Here is an 18,120-nt window from a genome sequence, read left to right on the forward strand (position 1 = left end):
GTTTTTGTTTTTGGGTTTTTTTCTCTTCTTACTGAAGTTGAGTGGCCTATGAGTTTGCTTCTGAACAAAGTGCTGCCCTTTTCTGGCAAGAAGGGAGTCTTCTTTAATTAAGTGACATTCCAGAAACTTTGCAATTAAAAAGGATCAAGGTACAAAGAGAACAGCCTGAGGAAATGCTTTCTCGAAGAGGGCAGGGCTTGTTGATAATTTTGACAAGGCAATAGGAATAGCTACATATAACAAATAACTACATTCATTTTCTTCTAAGATTGGGCTCTTATAAAAGGTAGAAAATGCCATGTATTTACAAGAAGACAACAGGAACAAGACAGATCCTTAGGCATAACATTAGATAATGCACCTGGACTTCTGGAATTACTGACTACAGAGGGCAGAGCAGTTCAGGTACCACCTCATGTATCTAAATTAAAATCTTACCTACTCTACCTGTAGAAAGACCACAAAGCACATTTCTGGAAGGACCTCCAGGCAGAAATGGCCATGTTTCAGCATGTGCAATTGCAGAACTCACGGCTAAACAACTCCACTGCAGAGAAGTGCAGGGACTTCCTCCACCAATGTGTCTCCAGCACATGAGTCCCTGCTGTCACATCGTGGCAGGAGTTTAAGATGGGGAACCACTGTCATTTTCTGGGGCCACACCAGTAGGGTCCTATGGTTCTTGCAAAGGGCAGCATAGCACAGTGAGTGAGCCCTCATGGGATCATTAAAGGAGCAGCTTCTGCAAAACTTTCCCGAGTGGTTTAAGAGATGTTTTTTATTTTTTTTCTTGACACAATAGTAATAAATAGCACTTACCCATTCCTGAAGGCTTCTCTTCTTCCAAGCCAAATAAAAATTCGTATTTGGCCTTGGCAACATTCTGGGCATGAGCTGATATGTCATTATCCCGCACAAGTGCTTCTGCCTAGAGTCAAAATAAACAAAGCTTATCTACCTTTCTGTGAAAAAACAGCAGAAGGAACATGAAATCCCTTCAGGCAGAATTTTTGAAGTATTCATTTCTCTCTGTCACCACCAAAATCATCCAGAGTAGACATGGGCCAACTCAGCCCACCTGAAGAGTTCACCTCTCTGTCATTGAACTCAAGAATTTCAGTATTAAGAACAAAGATCTAACAGAGAGGTTAGACCACCCAACTACTCTTTACCCACTCTTTAGCCAGCTTCCCCACGGAAAGGCCAGCAGCACTGGCCAACTATCTTAATAATACCAGTTAGGGTTAAAAATATCAAGGGAATTGTATCAGAAATAGCAAATTTGAGTATGTATGTCGTAAAACTAGGACCCATAGGAAAACCATAAATGGAGCAGGCTGTTTCTTTGAAAAGAGAGTGGGGTAGAGAAAGTGAGGAACAAGGATTACAACAAGGATGATTTAAAAAAAGGGAAGAAGGATAAGGTATGCAAACATGTAGGAGTAGTGTCTAAAGGTCCCTGTTGGGCAGCCCATGCATGGCCACCACTGTCTAGGTCAGGACAAGAGCCCAACTTCATTTTACAACCATACCACACAAGTCAAACCTGCTTATCTGGCCAGGAGGCAGGGGGGGGACACAGGTTGGTGAGCCCAGTGAGCAGGGGAACACCTGGAGGGATGGATGGACAGATGGATTGAGCAAACAGTCTACCCATGCCTGGTGCCACCAGCACCTTCCCACGGCTCCCTTTTTGTAAGAACCACTTTGACAGAGTAAAGGTCCAGTTTCTCCGAAGAGAGGAAGATTACAAGACTAAGATCAAAATACTTTTCTGAACAGGTAGGGACAAAACAAATCTCTGCGATAAAGCACATACCAGCAATAAACTGTAATGCAAAAACTATCTAGAGTCAGCATTAAGTTTCTTCCCAATTGGGCAAGATGGAGACCATAATTCTTCTGTTTGAAGTGACAGATAAAATAAATCACTAACTTCATAAATTCTTCAGTAAGCTTTATATTCATATGAGGCAGTCAATTGTTGTGGCATAGCAAGCCATGGCAGAGTTTACATTGGTGAGAGCATTAGCTTACAAAAACACTCTTTAAAAAACAAAGTTAAATGGAACATTCTGTTCCCCAGGAAAACAATAACTTTTATGCATTTCTATCAAATACCTCAGGATGAGCGTAGGATACAACCAGAAATTCAAAGTACAAGAGACACATAATTCACAGGAACACACAGTAACAGCTCTTTAATCAGAGATGGATGGAATCACAAATCCATATATTCCTACTAGGCCATTTGTCCAAAAATTACACTTTCTTCCAAGAGCATATTGATGAATAGCTGTCTTGCCCCATGCCCTAGAATGGTTTTGCTCCAGGTTCTCCTGGCCTTTTACACCCATTTCTTCTCCTATCTTTCTGCACTGTGCCAGTTCTACAAGATTTAGTCCAACACCACTCTGCCCTAAGTCAACAGAAGATCTTAAACAGGGGTCTTGGACTAATTTATTTATTATTCACTATTCCAGCTACTCATCACTAGGGCTTCCAGTACATTGGTGCACATGCTAACACCAGCCTACCCAATCCTTTGGTAAAGACGTGATGGAACAGATAAAGAGCTTTCTAGCAGGAAGATGACTATCAAAAGCATGACAAAATGGGCTTGGAAGAAATCTCCATGTCTGTCCTGCCTTTACAGGGCTGCATTCATTCACTGGCAGGGAGGCAAGAAGGGCTAGAAAAGGAATAGCTGGAGCCAGACTACACAGGAGAAGGCTTTGTCTGCAACTGCTTAGCCAGGAGTAGCTTACAGAGCCAGACAAAAATTCACCCTACTCAGATGGATGTGAAGGGATGGGATGGCTAACAACTAGCTGGTGCCAAATCCCAGTGATAGATAAATGAAATGGAAAATGAAATTAACACAACAGTCCAGTTCCTGAGCAGTAAGGAATTTCTGATCTATATCCCTCTGGGACACAGTTTCTCCAGCCCTCAGCCTTGCTCTTTGAGATATCACAGACATCTGCTGCACTGAGCATCCCTGCCAGCAAACACATGCTCTAAGGATCTCTATTTGCCTGTACCTTATTGTAAAGCAAAGAAGAAAACTCCAGCTCACAGCACCCTCTGCATCATCCAGTAACAGACACAAATAAATTGTCAAATTACAAATAGGGCTTCAGTGTATAGGGCATCATTTATCAAAGTTATTTGCCTAAACAGAGGCTGCAAGATCTTAGTCTTTGCATCTGAAAGGGGTAACTTGATTTTCAGGAGTGCTCAACACTGTTGATGAGGATTACAGATACTGGCTTAGGTATGGGAACAGCTGTATTTAACATCTATTTAGGCTGTCAGAGCACTAAAAGAATGTATAAAGAAAGTCCAGATCCAGGTTTAAGGCTAAGTTTATCATATTTCATTCAAAGAAGAAATATGGAAAAAGAATGCAAGAGCAGGAAAGAATGAGGATGCTCTAAGGTCAGAGCTAGTTTTTAAGACTATGGCTTTACCAATATCCAAATCAAGAAACAACATGTGCTCTCCTTTCCTTCTTTTGATCTACCAGTCACCCAAGCCTTGCAGAAGTCAAAATGCCCTGAAACCAGGAGCCCAGAAATGGGCTGGACAAACATTCATGGTGCTTTCAAGCTGCTTTAACAAAGATTAAATATGCACGAGATTGAAAGGGATATAAAACTCCTGCTTAAGCCTTCTTTCTCAGCTCAAGGGCAAAGAAATCTGCATCCAGGTCAGCTCATTTCATAATTGCTTCCCTCAGAGGGCTTTAACTACCACCTTTGATGCATCTTGTCTTTGTCACTGCTGGAGAGGGTGACGCTTAGAGCACCAATCCCCTTTAAATCAGCCCAGCTGTACATACATTTCTCAAGAGCCATAGGTATATTATTTTTCAGTTCAGTGATGCTCTGGGCAGAGAGGCAGCAAGTTCCTACTGATTTGTGCATCACTCTTGCAGTGGTTTCTGCCTGTTTGAACATGTTTAATCAAGCCTACTTCTTTAGGTTACAGCTTTTGGACAGGAGTTAGGAAGACTGCATTTGCCTCTCACTGAATTTTAGATAACATTTATAAGGCTGCATTAACTTGCACTTGGCAGTCCTCACTCCTCAGACCTCCTGCCAACACACTGGGCCAGTTTCTACTGACCTCACATAAAGCATTGGCATGGGTCAACAGAGGTCCTACCTTGCTGGCTTTCTGCTTCTTGCTTAGGGAGCAGAGAGATTCTTTAAGATAAGCCCATGGTGCTCATGGTGGTTTCAGGCCAGCTCAGGAATGAAGCTGCTGAATCCGTGTCTCAGCACTGAACTGAACAGCAGCAGGATACTAAGACCACAGGGTTCCTGCTACTCCAGCAGGAGCTGCCGAGGACAGGTAAGTCAGCCCAGCACAAAGTACACACTGCCTCTGCTCTGCTGTCTGGATGTGGAAATGGAGCAGTGGGTCAGAATCTGCAAGGATCCTACAATTCACCCTTGAGCGGTGTCTAGCTCCCGATGAGAGCTGGGTGGTTCCTTACCTGAAGCAGTTTCATTTTCTGGATGATTTTAATTTCAACTCATAAGCTCCCCTCAAACTGCCCTCCAAAAATCCCAGTCGTTTTTAGACAGGTATAATGAGTCATAAAAAGCTGAAGAATATGCTTCTCCTTTCTCCACAGAAGAAAAGCACCAAAGCATCCTCTTTTGACTTTCACTGAGGTTCTGGTTGGGACCTTTTTTTGAGACAAACTGGTTTTGTCTTAGGGCCTTTTTTTCCTTTTCATACTGTCTTGGGGTGAACATTTCCTCCTAACTTGTCTCAAACGAACACACATACCTACATGTCAGAGAGCTTTAACTGAAAAACATCAAACTCTTGCTACCTCACCACCATTCTCAGCTGAGCTGACAGGAGAGCTGGGCTCTGTCTCAGTGGAAGGGGATGACAGTGTCCACAGCTGCTGAGACAAGGAATGGGTCAGTCTGAGCACAAAGAAGCAGTGTGAACCCATGCCTCCTATAGCATTCACACTTAAGGTCATACATTTTCTTTGAAAATGTTCAGAAAGGAGGAAGTATTCAAAAGAGCAGATAATTAAATGGCAAATTCCAGTCTGGAATTTTTCAGACTCCCTGAAAGGACAGATGCTGTTAAGACAGACTTACTCCTTGCGGGAGACCTGGGAAAGGAGTGCTTGCGAAAAAGCAGAACAGGATGGGTGCTCAAGCATGAATCTTCAGGGAGCAAGAGTCAGCCAAAATTCTGGACTGCAAGAGACCACTCATGCTAAGAGGGAGCATCACCTGGAAGGGACCTAAGGACCATTCACAAGGAACTGGTAGCTGAGACAGAGAGACACAAGCTCAGAAAAAAGCCTTGAAGAATGCCTGTAAATCACAGTTTACTATGGAGAACTTCACAGCCACACCTGGACCATTTCTAATCCCAGGCTGTGCTTATTCCATTCTCAATGCTTCACCAACATGTCTAGCAGCAAAACATTCAACTGCCTGTCAGCAACCTATCAAATACCCTGATACAGTGAGTTTATGCTCTCAGCAGGAATGATGGCCAGAAGGCTCCCACAGATTTTAAAACCTCCTCCAGCAAGTTACAATGTCATGGACAAGTCTTTACAGAATCCTGCATTGAAAGCTCTGCCTCTCCTGTCACATCATCCCTGCATGGCCAAGAGCTTAGCAAGCTTCACTGCTTTTGACAGGTCATACCAATTGTTCTGAAAAGACTGTGCCTGTTGAGCTTATTTTAAATAATTTTCCTAAGTAACAGGATTGAATGCAGAAAGCTGGCATTAAAATAAACTTGCTAACTGGTGAAACCTAGTGCACTGACATCACAGGAGGAGTGTGGGTGCTCACAGTAAGACCACTAGCAGGGGTTGTAGTGTTTAATTCCATGTGACCTCATACACCATACTTGTGTTTTTCTCACATCTCCCCACACAAATACACGTTTGTAGATCTTGAATTAAAGCACCAGTAAAACAGATTGAAATTCAAAAGAACAGGAGATTTGCATAGCTTAATCTCAGCTGGAGCTGCTAAAATTTAATGCTAGCCAAGGTTTGGAAAGAGAAGGCATCTCAGCTTGGGTTTTAAACTAATTCCTAACTATCAGGAGTTGCAGGGAAATGTATAGAAAGCCAGAAAGTGGGGAGGAAAGAATGGGCTTCTGTGAGAGCACTGCCTATAGCTGTTTTCCAGCAGAGAAGCTGGGATTTTGGAGAGGGTCATGTAAGACTTTTCAGCTATGAGGCAACTGAGAGATGTGGCAGAGGTGCTTGAAGTGATAAGGGGTCTGAAAAAAGCAAAAAACAATCAGTAATTCAGCACTTTTTTTTTAATGCAACAGCCAGAAGACAAAAGAAGGTATTTGGAGTCAGCACCCCACCAAAGAGGACATGGTTCCTGGTACAGTTTGTAGTCAAAACCACCAACCTCCTTGCAAAGCAGTGTCACAGAAACCAAAACACTGAGGTATCTGACGAGAAGGGTGAACAAGCTCAAGGGATACAAATCCCTAACGATGTAGAAATCACATCCTTCTCATGAATCTCTAAGCTGAACTCTTCCTGAGCATCTGCTGATCTCCATGACCACATACATGCTCTCCTGAGCTAAAGCTAAAGAGTCCAAACGAGTGCACTGAGTCACTATACTCACCAAGCTTTGGCATGGCCATGGACTGGACAGACCTCTGGCTTGGTACCATCCAGCTCTTGAGTCCTTACCACAACACACTCCACAGCTTACCCCAGGGATTCACCAAAAGGCACCAGGGCACTGCAAGCTTCCTGTACCATTATTCCCAGCTCTACAGGATTTGTTTACTATGAGCAGCCTCACAGGAAGTAGTCAGACTGGAGAGAGCAAAACTGAAAGGGTGCAGATACTATCAAAACTACTCTCCCTGCATAAAGGCAGACTTCACAGAATTTCAGTGTCTAAACAGAGTTCAGAAATGAAGCAAAAGACTTGCTGCTTAGGAAAAAAAACTGGGAACAGTGACCAAAAAGACCTCAAATTAATGACTTAGCAGAAGTATCAAGCAGGTAAAATTTTCTTCCAGTCTGGTCACCTTGTTTTAGACTTGCAGTAGAGTTTTTCTCCCCTTAAAGAAATGCTTGCTTTGTTGCATGGTTGAAGTTGTTAGGAAGGAGTCAGCTGTTACACAGAATTAAATGCTTTTTATTATGCACAGGCTGACGCTGTCTGAGTAGTAACTGCATGGCTGTGAACAGCATATTAATTCAAAGTCTGTATGATTACACTTTAGCATTAAAGGTCATTCAGCATATTGTATTTGCCAAGTCAGTGATTTCTGATGCATACTGTATGGACCTGTGGCTATCTATTCATTATTTCTAAGGTATGTGCAAGAATCAAAACTAGCCCTCTGAGAAGAAGGCTTTAGCTCACTGCCTGAACCACTGTGTTCTCAGATGTAACACATAGAGATAATGAAAAACACCCAAAACTTTTATAAAGCCACAGTGCAAGTATTTTTCCGATATAATTCCAAGTTATGTCAAAGAGCACTGGGGTATGATTTAGGAAAAACTGTGCAAAGACAGTATCTTTTATCCAGAGAATTCAGTGATGCACGTAGTAGACATCCTACATTTACTGTTTTTGTTCAATCTGTTCCAGTATATTTAGCAAACTGGATGGAAGCAGGTAGCGTGCTTCCATCGTCTTTAGGCATCTCAGATGGCAGAACAGTGTTTAGACAGGCTACAGGTCTGCTCCACATGGATTTCAGCTCCATGGAAGCTAAAATTTTAATATACCTAAATGCCTCATGAGCCCACCAGAATTTAGTTCTGTATCTTTAAGCAACTACATTTTTCCAAAACCCTAGCCAACATCTGCTGTCCTTTGAAAATTTACAGATGGCATCCTCTGCCATGTGCTATACATTCTTTATGTCCAGCTAAATATACACTGCTTTTATTGATGGAAGGACAGGGTATTGGGAGAGCTCATCTTCATTTTCAAATCAATATTATAAGCATAGTTTAAGATAGTGTCCCTCAAGTGATTAAAATGTTCCATTTCAGTGAATGGTTAAAAAAAACAACCTAAAAACCAAACCAACGAACAAAAAAACTCCCCACACTCAACCATCAGATGGACCACTCTACACTGGAAGAATTTACATCTGCACAAGCGTAAAAACCTGTATTTTCTCTGTGACAAGTGCAAACTGTAGAACCACAACACAGCAACAGTGTATGCGAAAAGGGGTAGGTATCTCCTGCTAACTTAGACATAGCTTATTGATTCTGCATGATTATTACATATTACATATTTTAATTCATTTTACAGCATTCACCTCAGCAGTTTTTTCTGAGCCTTTACCTAGATTCAGCGGAAGTTTTTTGGAGCAGAAATATGACTGAAGTTTGATGAGAGCCATCTTATCTCTGGCACAATTGAGGCAGAAGCGAGAAAACAGGTCAACAAAATTCTCCTGATGTCCAGGAACTGAAATACATTGTTGCAAGAGTGTTTGCTTGCTAAGAAAGTGCACTTTAAGGACTGCAGCATTGTCAGGCAGCTATGGCCCCACAAGCAGTCAGAAGTCAACAGGCTGTTTCAGCTGTGGCAGGAAGGCAGAAGACATCAAAGATGTTTCATCCCCCACAAGCTGCACAACACAGGCCAGCTGGCACTTATGTCCCACTGGTGAGGAAGTGAGTACCTCTCCTTTTTTCCTCATTAAGTCACAGCAAGTCCATAGACAAGACAGCTGACAACAACCAGAACTTGCTGGTACTAGAATTTGTTTCCTCTTGAGAACAGGGCTTCCCTGGTAAACATTCTTCTGTTAGCACTGACATGAGGACATATCCCAGGCCTAAGTGCATCTTGCCATCACACTTGGCATTCATTCAGCCTGGAAGATGCAGTTATTACTCAAATGACACTTCCCATTTGAAAACTGCTGTAAAAACATCATAAGTACACTTTAAGCTACCTCTTCCACTGTGCCATTTCATGCCAAGAAGAGAAAGCAAGCCCCATTCATTGCTTCTGCAAAAAGGGAGGCTTGTATTATGTAATCTGTGTCATTTAGGTTGTTTTCTTACTGCTCCCACACTACTGTATCACAGTTTCAAGACAAGGGCCTCTTTTCAGTCATAGAATCATAAAATACACTGAGTTGGAAAGGACTCATCATGATCATCAAGTCCAGCTTCTACTCCTGTGTAAGACAGTCCCTCCACCAGGCAGCAAGATGTTGCTGTGGCTATGACCGTGATGTTCTTGGCACACGTGGCAATGTGTTTCTGCCCTTGCAGGCCATCCCCAGAAGCCAGCTCCAGCCTAGTTTCCTTTAGCTTACTCCAGCAGTTGCAACACTGAAAATCTTTTTGTGCAGTTAGCAAAGGAAGCAACAGCAAACGCCACACACTTCCCACAGCCATCACTGGTGGCTGAGGTACTCAGTGAGGTGGAAATGCAGTGCTCACACTCTGATGGACTGCCTGATCCTGTGCCCAAACAGGTTTTTTTACTAACAGCATCCAGGAAGTACAGTCAATTCAGGAGCCATTCAAGCTTCAAGGGCTAGGTAATACCAGAGCTCCTCTGACTCCTGATTCAACCCTGTAGCAACCTAGCCCGCACCCAGAGGGCTAGCTCTCACCCCACCCTGCTTTTAAGCACCATCCACAAACCTGCATTACTCAGTTCTGTAATGCAGAGAATAAATGTTTGGATGCATTAGCATCATAGGAGTCTGTGGTCTCCAACAGAAGCTGGCAAAATAGCAAGAAACATCTCAGAGCACGGAGGAGCTGCACTCAAGAGGAAGTATCTGGAAACCTACTGCAGAAGGATACCTCAAGTAGTGCTACTCCTGAGAGGAATGGAACACTTACATCCAGAATGAAAGTGTCAGGCACACACTTTGTGCTGGTCTCAAACAGCTTTTTCATCTAACGGAAGAAAATTATTTCTAACACAAACACACCCCTGCCCCCCAATTTCACATCACTACAAACAAATGAGGACTGGAAATAGTCTCTGTAATCATGGGGTTTGGAAGCTATCAATCCATTTAGAAAGATATCCAGAAGTTTAGGACACAAATTGCACAAGACCTAAATCTGTCTATCTGAAGACCCACCTTGCTGTACGGTGACTGTCCAGAGAAGCTCCCTAGCACACGTCCCCTTCTCAGCCACACTTCCAGAGGGAAGGAGCCACATGCAATTTTACAACCAGGATGCAATGAACCACCCAGATAAGGTCTGGATGGGACAGGCACATCGAGAAGTCCCTGCTCCACAAGAAGCCAGCTCTCCATCAGGGACCATTTGCAAGGGAATGTCCCTTCAAGGATAGTGGGTGGCATGTGTCCCTGCTGATCCTAGGAACATTACTCCCACCTTTGCTGGGAGAGCTCAGCAAGACACACCAATTAACTCCCAACAGCTGCTGCACCCTGGAGATCCTCAGCACTCACAACAAAGAGGTGGAGCAGGATACTCTGACAAGCCCCAATCTTCGAGTTTTGGCAGCAGTTCACAGGTTTGTCCAGCCTCAGCTGAAGAAAAGCACCTTGACAGATGGCTCCCCAGTACCCTGGGGAATCACCCACCTAATTTTACTCTGCACACACTACCCCCCCTCCCTCCCTTTCTTGGGCTCCTTTCACTAGGCCACTACATTGTGCTACATCTAAATTACCTTTAAATCAGCACCCAGAAGTACCCCAACATCTTGATCTCTTTGAAGACCAAGCAAACAGAGGTTCTCCACAGAGAAACACATGCCTGAGAAAAATCACTCCAGCCCTTCAGCAGGTTTGCCAGCCTGTCTCTACATGAAGCAGGTTTCAAGCAATCAGCTACTGTGCATGCACAAAGACAGTTTATCAGCCATGGCCCAAGAACCCTTACTTAGCACTGGTGGCCTTGTGTGGTGTACAACTTGGTGGTGTGCTGCCTCAACACTGAATCTTCCAGCACTTGTCTCAGAACACACACATGGAGACAAGTGCCTGCAGAGATGCTCCATGGCTCTCCTGCAGAGAACCTGCCTCTTCAGCCCACAGGGATCAAACCCCAAACCATCTTTTATATCAAAGCTGCAAAATCAATTGCCAGACTTCCCTGGTGTGATGGGCAAGAATAGAAAGGACTGTGTTGGTGTGGAGGCAGGGAGGGGAAGTACTCTGAACAACATCCACGTCTTTCAGCTATGCACCTTGACGACAGTAAAGGGATTGCTGAAAAAAAAAAGCTGCTAGCACATTCATTAAGATCCTCACTGCTCTTTTCCTTCTCACTTTGATGGCACAGAGATAAATTGGAAACTGGAAATAGTAAACCAAACAAACTACTTAGGCACAAACAGCACAAGAGAACCACTTTTGCACAGATCAGCTGTGCAAGAATTTTCTGTGTGCATTAAGAAGTCCTAGTTTTTTTGTTTCAAAACTTGTTTCAAGTTTTGAAAACAGCAGCATGTAAATTTCTTGGATTTTTTTTTTTTAACATCACCAGTTCCACAAAGGATGTTCTTACACTCCCCAAAGAACCAAGTGAATGGGCTCTAATGGAATGGAATCATTCACACAGGGTCTCCTACATGGTTAACCTCACCTCTCCCCCACCAAAAACATGCCCCAAAACCGACTCCCTGTCTGTGTAAATCAATAGAGCTAGGACAGATTCACTGAGAGCATTAAACTGGTAACATCTGCTGAAACACATCAACTAAGGATATGACCGATGCAAAAGCATTTGGAGTAGAAAGAGGCTTCTTTCTACTAGCTAAACCAGAAAGGCTTGGATGACTCTCAGTGTTCTATTACAATTGCTTCAAACACTGGGTGCACAACCCCCAGTATCATTACAAATACTGCATTTGACTGTCTGTGTTAATGCCCCTACACACAGACAGAATTAAAGTGTGACTGAAGCTACAAAACTAATAGCTCTTGCAGTTGCCTATTACACACCCAAATCACTTCAAACACATATATATGTCTTTGCCTGACAGTATACTAACTGGACCCTGTGGGAGCCAGGTAATTGATGTTTACAGCACGGAAATAGTCACCTATATGGGAGTTAGCAACTTCAGTAGGTTTATGTGAAGTTCAAACTCATTACAACTGTATGCTTATGTTCTCATTGAGAACCATAGCCCCAGTTCCTGGGAGCAAGGATGAAGACAGCACCTCAATTGCAGAAGAGCATGCTTGTTTAGTTTAATATTCTACAGTTTCACACTTTTGGTAGAATCATCTCAACACCACTCTTGCCCTGGAAGTGCAATGCTACTACTCAGCTAAACGCTGGCTTTTATGACAAAGTCCGGTTTAATTCAAGAATTTAGCTAGGTTAAGAGTGCTTGTCAGTGCAGCAACAGTGCTGATGTGTTACACAAACAAGTTACTTGGAGACACAAGCAAAATGAACTGCACCATATGCAGGCTCGCGGTCCCAGCCCTGAGTGCAGCTTCTCTGCTGCAGCTGGCGTCTCTCGGGATCTAGCAGTTACGAGCACAGAAGTGGGCTCCGAGCTTTTTCCCTTAAGGCACCCGTGAAAAGAATTTAAAAAAAAAAAAAAAATTAAGAGGAGAAAAGGAAAACAATAAAAGGAAAGAGGAAAAGGGATAAAGGAAGAAGGAAGAGAGAAAGGGTAACAAAAAGTAAATAGAAGAAAAAATAAAGAGAGAGGAAAAGGGAAAAAGAAAAAAATCAAAAGTAAATGGGAAAAAGTGCCTCCGGCTGAGCGCAGCCCCCGCACCCGCACGGGCACACGCCGCCCCTTACCGCACCGCCGGCTCCCTCCATCTCCCATCGCCGGCCGCGGCGGATCGCAGCCGCCCTCCCGCCGGGCCGCGCCGAGCGGGGCTGTGCCGTGCCGGGCCGGGCCGTGGTGCCCCCCGGCCCGCAGCGGAGCCGGGCAGCGCGGCGGCCCCAGCGCGGTGGGCGCGGAGCGGCGCGGGCCGGGCGGCGGGGCCGGGCCGGGCCCGGCGGGGCGGGGCGGCGGCCCGGGAGGGGAGGGCAGGGGAGAGGGGGGCGGGGGGCGGCGCGATGAAGGGGAGGGGAGGGGAGTACACCACGTGCTCCTTGAAAAGATTCTAAAAAAAAAAAAAAAAAAAAAAAAGGGAATTATATCAGGATTAGCAGAGCAATAGAGTGAAAAGCACAACCTAGACCGCGTGCAGCAGGGGTGTTGGGCAGGGACACGTCCAAAGCCCGCGGGGGCTGGGACATGCCGTACTCTGCTCTTAAATACCCTCAGTGCGGATCGCAGTTGTTGGGGGAAAAAAAAGAAAAAAAAAAAAAAGAAAAAGAAAAAAAAAAAAAAAAAAAAAACAAAAAAAAAAAAAACAGAAGCCTTTTCCAGCCCTGGGGCTTCTCCTCGCAGACCTACTTCAAAAAGCAGAAGAGCGCAGATGTCTCCAGAGTAACCCCATCTGAACACTCGAAACTGATTTTCCACTTTTGTTTTTTTCATAGTTTGCTGAAAGCTCTCTTGCATCGTCAGGTTTTAGAGCGCTCAGCCGCGTGATTAGAATTTGTCTAACTAGGACCTCTGAGCCTTGTTCTTTCAAGTACAAGTGGGGTTTTCCTGTCAAAAGCTGTGCTTTAGAAAACACCCCCAAATCTCATTACCCCAGTTAGAGGAGTTAACTGCACAAGTAGCTGGCAGACTGCATAAAGAAGGATGTCAGTTTCTGTAAGTTTAGTGTGTCTGTGTTTTGTTCAAAGGCAGCTGAAAACTTCTTCGGTTTTAACCAATCAAACTTGAGGACAGGCTTTCTGGAAAAATCTCTCAGCACCAGGAACACGCTGTATGTTTGCTTCGTTCCAAGCATAGGCAAAAAACACTTGCATGTTAGGTGGTAGGCAAAGTTGTTCTCTAATGGTGTGCTCTTCTGAAAGGCTTTGGACAGTTGGTGTTGGTGGTAGAAGTGCATCACCATGAAGTTAGTGTCATAAGTGTACCACACCCAGACAGAGCAGCAGCTCTGTGGCTTAGGAGACAACATAGCCCTGCCTTGTTCCCCAATGGCTTCACAGCTTGGTGCCAGAGCCACCCTCCCTGCCAGCACTGGGCCATCTCAGATTTTCTTCAGTCCCATGGGGAAAAAAATCCATTTCCGGCAGGATGAAAGTATGACTAATAATGCTTGAAGCACCCTGGCCTAAAACTTTCCCTGTTTGGCAATAAGACAGGTAGCAGCACCATCTCTGGGCTCCTCCAACTTGTCTGGGGGCTCTGTTCAGCAGCACATCCCCATGCTCTTCCCAACAGGGCTGTGGCATGCAGAGTTCACACTGCTTCTCCTAGACTGAACCCACTATTTCTCACCACTCCAGCTCCACGTTTACCCCAACAGTAGTGCTCCTGCTTTACACTCACATCACCCACCAGCAGACTGCACCACCTCTGTCATCTGGGTGCCATTGGTGTACACTGTATTTCAGAAGGCATTCTGCTCTTTCCCTACAACTTCCCCTCTCCCCATCCTAAGCCTCTCGCCTGCTCCCCAGCACCACGGGCTGTCTTTAACCATCCATCCCAGGAGCAGCACAGGACCTGGCCCCTGCCCTGCTCAGCAAAACTCCAGTACAGTAGTTTCTGTCCTCTGGGGACAGGTGGGTGAAAACATGTCTTTCTATCCTCTGAAACTGCTGGCACGGGTCCTGAAGAGGTCCCTGTGGTACAGCTCCTCCATACCCATCGCCTGTGGCTGAACTGCGCTGGCAGGGGAGGGTGATGTGCTGAAGGGCTTCACCCCTCTCCCCCAGCCTCAGATGTGATGCCAAATGTGTTTTGGCCCCACCAGGGTTTTGTCCCATCTGTCAGACACCCTGGGGGCCTCAGGAGCTGGTGTGGGGGCACAGGCTGTAGATTCCCCATCTGTGCTATGTCTGAGATGGCTAATGCAGCGGAAAAAGAAACCACCCAGTGCCTGAACCTCTGGGGAGTTGATGCACTCTGCCTGCCTCTTCCCTGACAGGCTGAGGTCATGCAATTGCAGGCCAAGAGGCAGCTGGGAGCAAAAGAAGGGCGGGACTGAGGGGCTGGTGATGTCCCTTGCAAGGCACATCCCCCTGCCCTGGTCACCTAGGAGGCTGATGCTGCCACTGCACTCCAGTTTGGAGCTTTTCCCCCTCAATTTGTGTTGAGAAAAAAAAAATTCTCTCTGATCCAGGCATCTAGTCTGAGTCACCCAGACATTTAGGCTTCCAGGAAGGCAGCTCTGTGCCGAAGGATTGGGAAAGGACAACATTTGCCAGCCTGCAGCAGGATGGTCCTGCAAGCCTCTACTATGTGTGAATCTAGCTCTTGGTTAGCTTCTCTGCAAAGGAGGGTGATGGAGTCCTGAAATTGGCACAAATGTGTGTTTCTTACACCACTGGTCATTGTTTTCTGCAGAGGGGGCATATTAAATCCTAAAACATTTCCGTGAACAGGCAATCAGCAAATTTGGTAGGGTTAGTACATCCATGAAGGAAATCTGTATTTTTGTCCAAATGCTTGATATAAATTTCCATGTATTTATATTAGAAAAAAATAAAAGTCACAAAAAGCTGATACAAAGCCTGGCAACTTGCTAAGTAGTTATGAGCTACATTCCACAGTTAGAGAGCACTCTTAATTGTTAAAGAATTTAGTTGTGAGCATACAGCAGGTACTTTTACACAACCCAAATAGAAATTTTAAAAAAACCCAAAAACTTAGAAGGTGGCAAACAGTCAAGTCCAGCCTGTGCAGAGGCTAAGGTGCTCTGACTTCCCCAGCCACAGGCGGTGATGGGGAGCAGGGAGCCAACACAGGGTGGGTGACATGCATGGGTGCTGGGCTGAGGTTGAGCAGAGCACGGGTAATGGAAGACAGTCTCAGAAGCTGGTGGCTGCAGCAGACAGAAGCGTGAAAAGCACCACGAGGGACAGGTAGTGGACTGCTTGTTTGCAAAGAGTCTTGAGTAGAAAACAGGAGTTCAATAAACAGGAAAATAGGTAAGACTGGCAGCGTTAAGGGCTGCCAAAGTGTGCTTGTCAAGCAAGCCCACATTTGAGCACAAGAGTGAGACCAGGGCAGCAAACCAAACCTGTTTTTCTGACTATAACACACGGGTCAAACCTGCTTCTGGTAACAACACAGGGGTCCTAGGGTACTTTCTCTCATCAGCAGGGCAGCACTTAGGTGGATGGATGGATTGAGCATTGCTATGTCAGTGCCTGTTCCAACCAGATGGCACCAGTCTCTTCCCACCACTTTCTAAGACAAACTTAATTGTCTGGGTCAAAAATTCACAGCTGAAAATACTGTTCCTCACTATACTACGCCATAACAAAGAAAGAAAAATAAGAGGGAATAATAAAAAATGAGTGTATTAAAATCTGCATTCTTCAAAGAGTAACCAATGCATAAATTCTGTAATTTTTTGCCAGTGAAGTTGCTATCTTGCTCATTATTCTCCTCTCACAGTGAAGTAGTACAGGAAACTCACTTCCAAATAATCTTTCCTTATTCAAAAGGCAGAAAACCACAAGTAAGCAATCATCCAGGTACTCACCAGAAAATTTCTCAGGACATTGCATTTCAAATCAAAGAGACTCTTTTGTCTTGAGGGAGAAGAAGGCTATAAAAAATAGGATCATTTAAAAAGCCTATCCAGAAACACCACTATCTACAGATGGAAAGACTGAGTTAATAATTTATTGGATTTTCCTCATGTGTCTGGATTTTCTGGACACAGCTGGGAAAACATTTTTTTTTTCCATTTTACTCAGAAAAACACAGTCGCCATCACAAACAATTTTTATTGAATTAAGGTCAGAAAAGAAGCTGCAACAACACAAGGGGAGCAGCAAACTTGGATGTGAGGTGAAGAGTGCAAGAAAAACTAGGCATGTGTAAAGATGGTAACTTTCCTATTATTTCTTTAAAAGAGTCAGGTATAAATCATTATAGTAAGGCTCAGAGTGACAGCTACAGCATGGAATGGGCCAGTGAACACACTGGCTAGTTAGCCAGCTTCACTGTGAGAAGGTGTATGCTGCAAACCATGACAATATTACCATTCTTTACTCAGCTCTTTCCTCACAGGTTGTCAGGTTTGTTTGGCCTCATACCCAGAGTTCCTGGAAACTTTCATGGGTTAACTGACTCTTGTCCTGCTCCTTCACTCATGGACAATTCCCTAGAGTCTTGCTCTGGCCAGGAAACCACCCAGACATTTCACATCACTCCCTCCTCCATCTGACATGTTAATTGGGAGGAAAGCAAATGAGCAACACTCCCTGCCCAGGTAGCCCTGTAACTGGCCAAAATTATACCATTTGATGGGAAATCTCAAATTTGTTATTCTATCCATCAGAGTGTGGGGATCTCCAATTTTATATTTATTTCCAAAACAGCGGACTTCACAGCACTAGTACCTCCCCTGCTGAATGAGTCTTTAGAAATCTCATTATTAGCCCAAGTCAAACTGAAGAACAGAGAAAATCCTGCTGAATATCCCTGCTTTGGAAGGTTCTTGCTTACCTTGTGGGTCTCTGCTGTCATGTCCTCTCTTAATCTTAGCCCTTACTCTTCCCCACATCTAGCAAATCTGTCACTTTGGCCTTCCCTTTAGGAAGGGCTGCAGAGTCCTGAAATCAGCCCCTATAGATAGTGGGTACAACCTTCTGAACAGGCTGCCATTCCCCCCCCCAACAAACACCCACAGGTCCTGGATGTTTGTGTGGAGCTGATGAGCCCACAGCTGAGACAGGTCATTAAATCTTTTCTTTTCCAACTCCCTCCAGAAATGGCAGCCCAATGCAGCAATCATGGTGTAACCTAGGGGCCCTACTAAAAGTTTGCCAGAGTGAAGACCATGGTTCTAGCCAGATTGACGTTGGCCATGTTCTTCCCAAGCATCTCCAAAAGTGACAGAGAAATAGCCATTTGTTCCTGGGCTACTAAGCCCTACCAAGTCCTGCTCCTACTGCTCCCCCACACTAAGGGTACAACCTAGCCTTCTCTCTGGATGGGGGAAAGCCTGCCATCCTGCTCCTGACAGGCAAGCAAGAGGCTTGGTCTAGGAACTCAGGATATCCCAGAAAAAAGGAACACCAACAGCAGAGGCAGGGAAAAGGAAATTTCA

General features: G+C 44.8%; 1 protein-coding gene across 3 annotated transcripts in view; it reads right to left on the reverse strand.

Annotated features, from left to right (window-relative positions):
* PSD3 (pleckstrin and Sec7 domain containing 3) overlaps positions 1 to 16,637 on the reverse strand; it is a 119,278-nt gene extending 102,641 nt beyond the window's left edge. Inside the window, exons 1-2 of one of the 3 annotated variants that reach the window (XM_088054687.1) lie at positions 16,546 to 16,637; positions 820 to 928 (exon numbers count right to left, since the gene is read on the reverse strand). In XM_088054687.1, the coding sequence (XP_087910813.1) occupies positions 820 to 823 (4 nt within the window). In that variant the 5' untranslated portion in view covers positions 824 to 928; positions 16,546 to 16,637. Of the gene's footprint in view, positions 1 to 819; positions 929 to 12,781; positions 12,877 to 16,545 lie in introns of those variants that run through there. The other 2 variants (XM_014259658.2, XM_005530931.3) reach the window with 2 other exon arrangements.
* Positions 16,638 to 18,120: the final 1,483 nt, after the last annotated feature.

Source organism: Pseudopodoces humilis, chromosome 4, assembly GCF_049639895.1.
Source record: "Pseudopodoces humilis isolate 2021_Gansu_Grassland_sample_001 chromosome 4, ASM4963989v1, whole genome shotgun sequence".
Lineage (NCBI taxonomy): Eukaryota > Metazoa > Chordata > Aves > Passeriformes > Paridae > Pseudopodoces > Pseudopodoces humilis.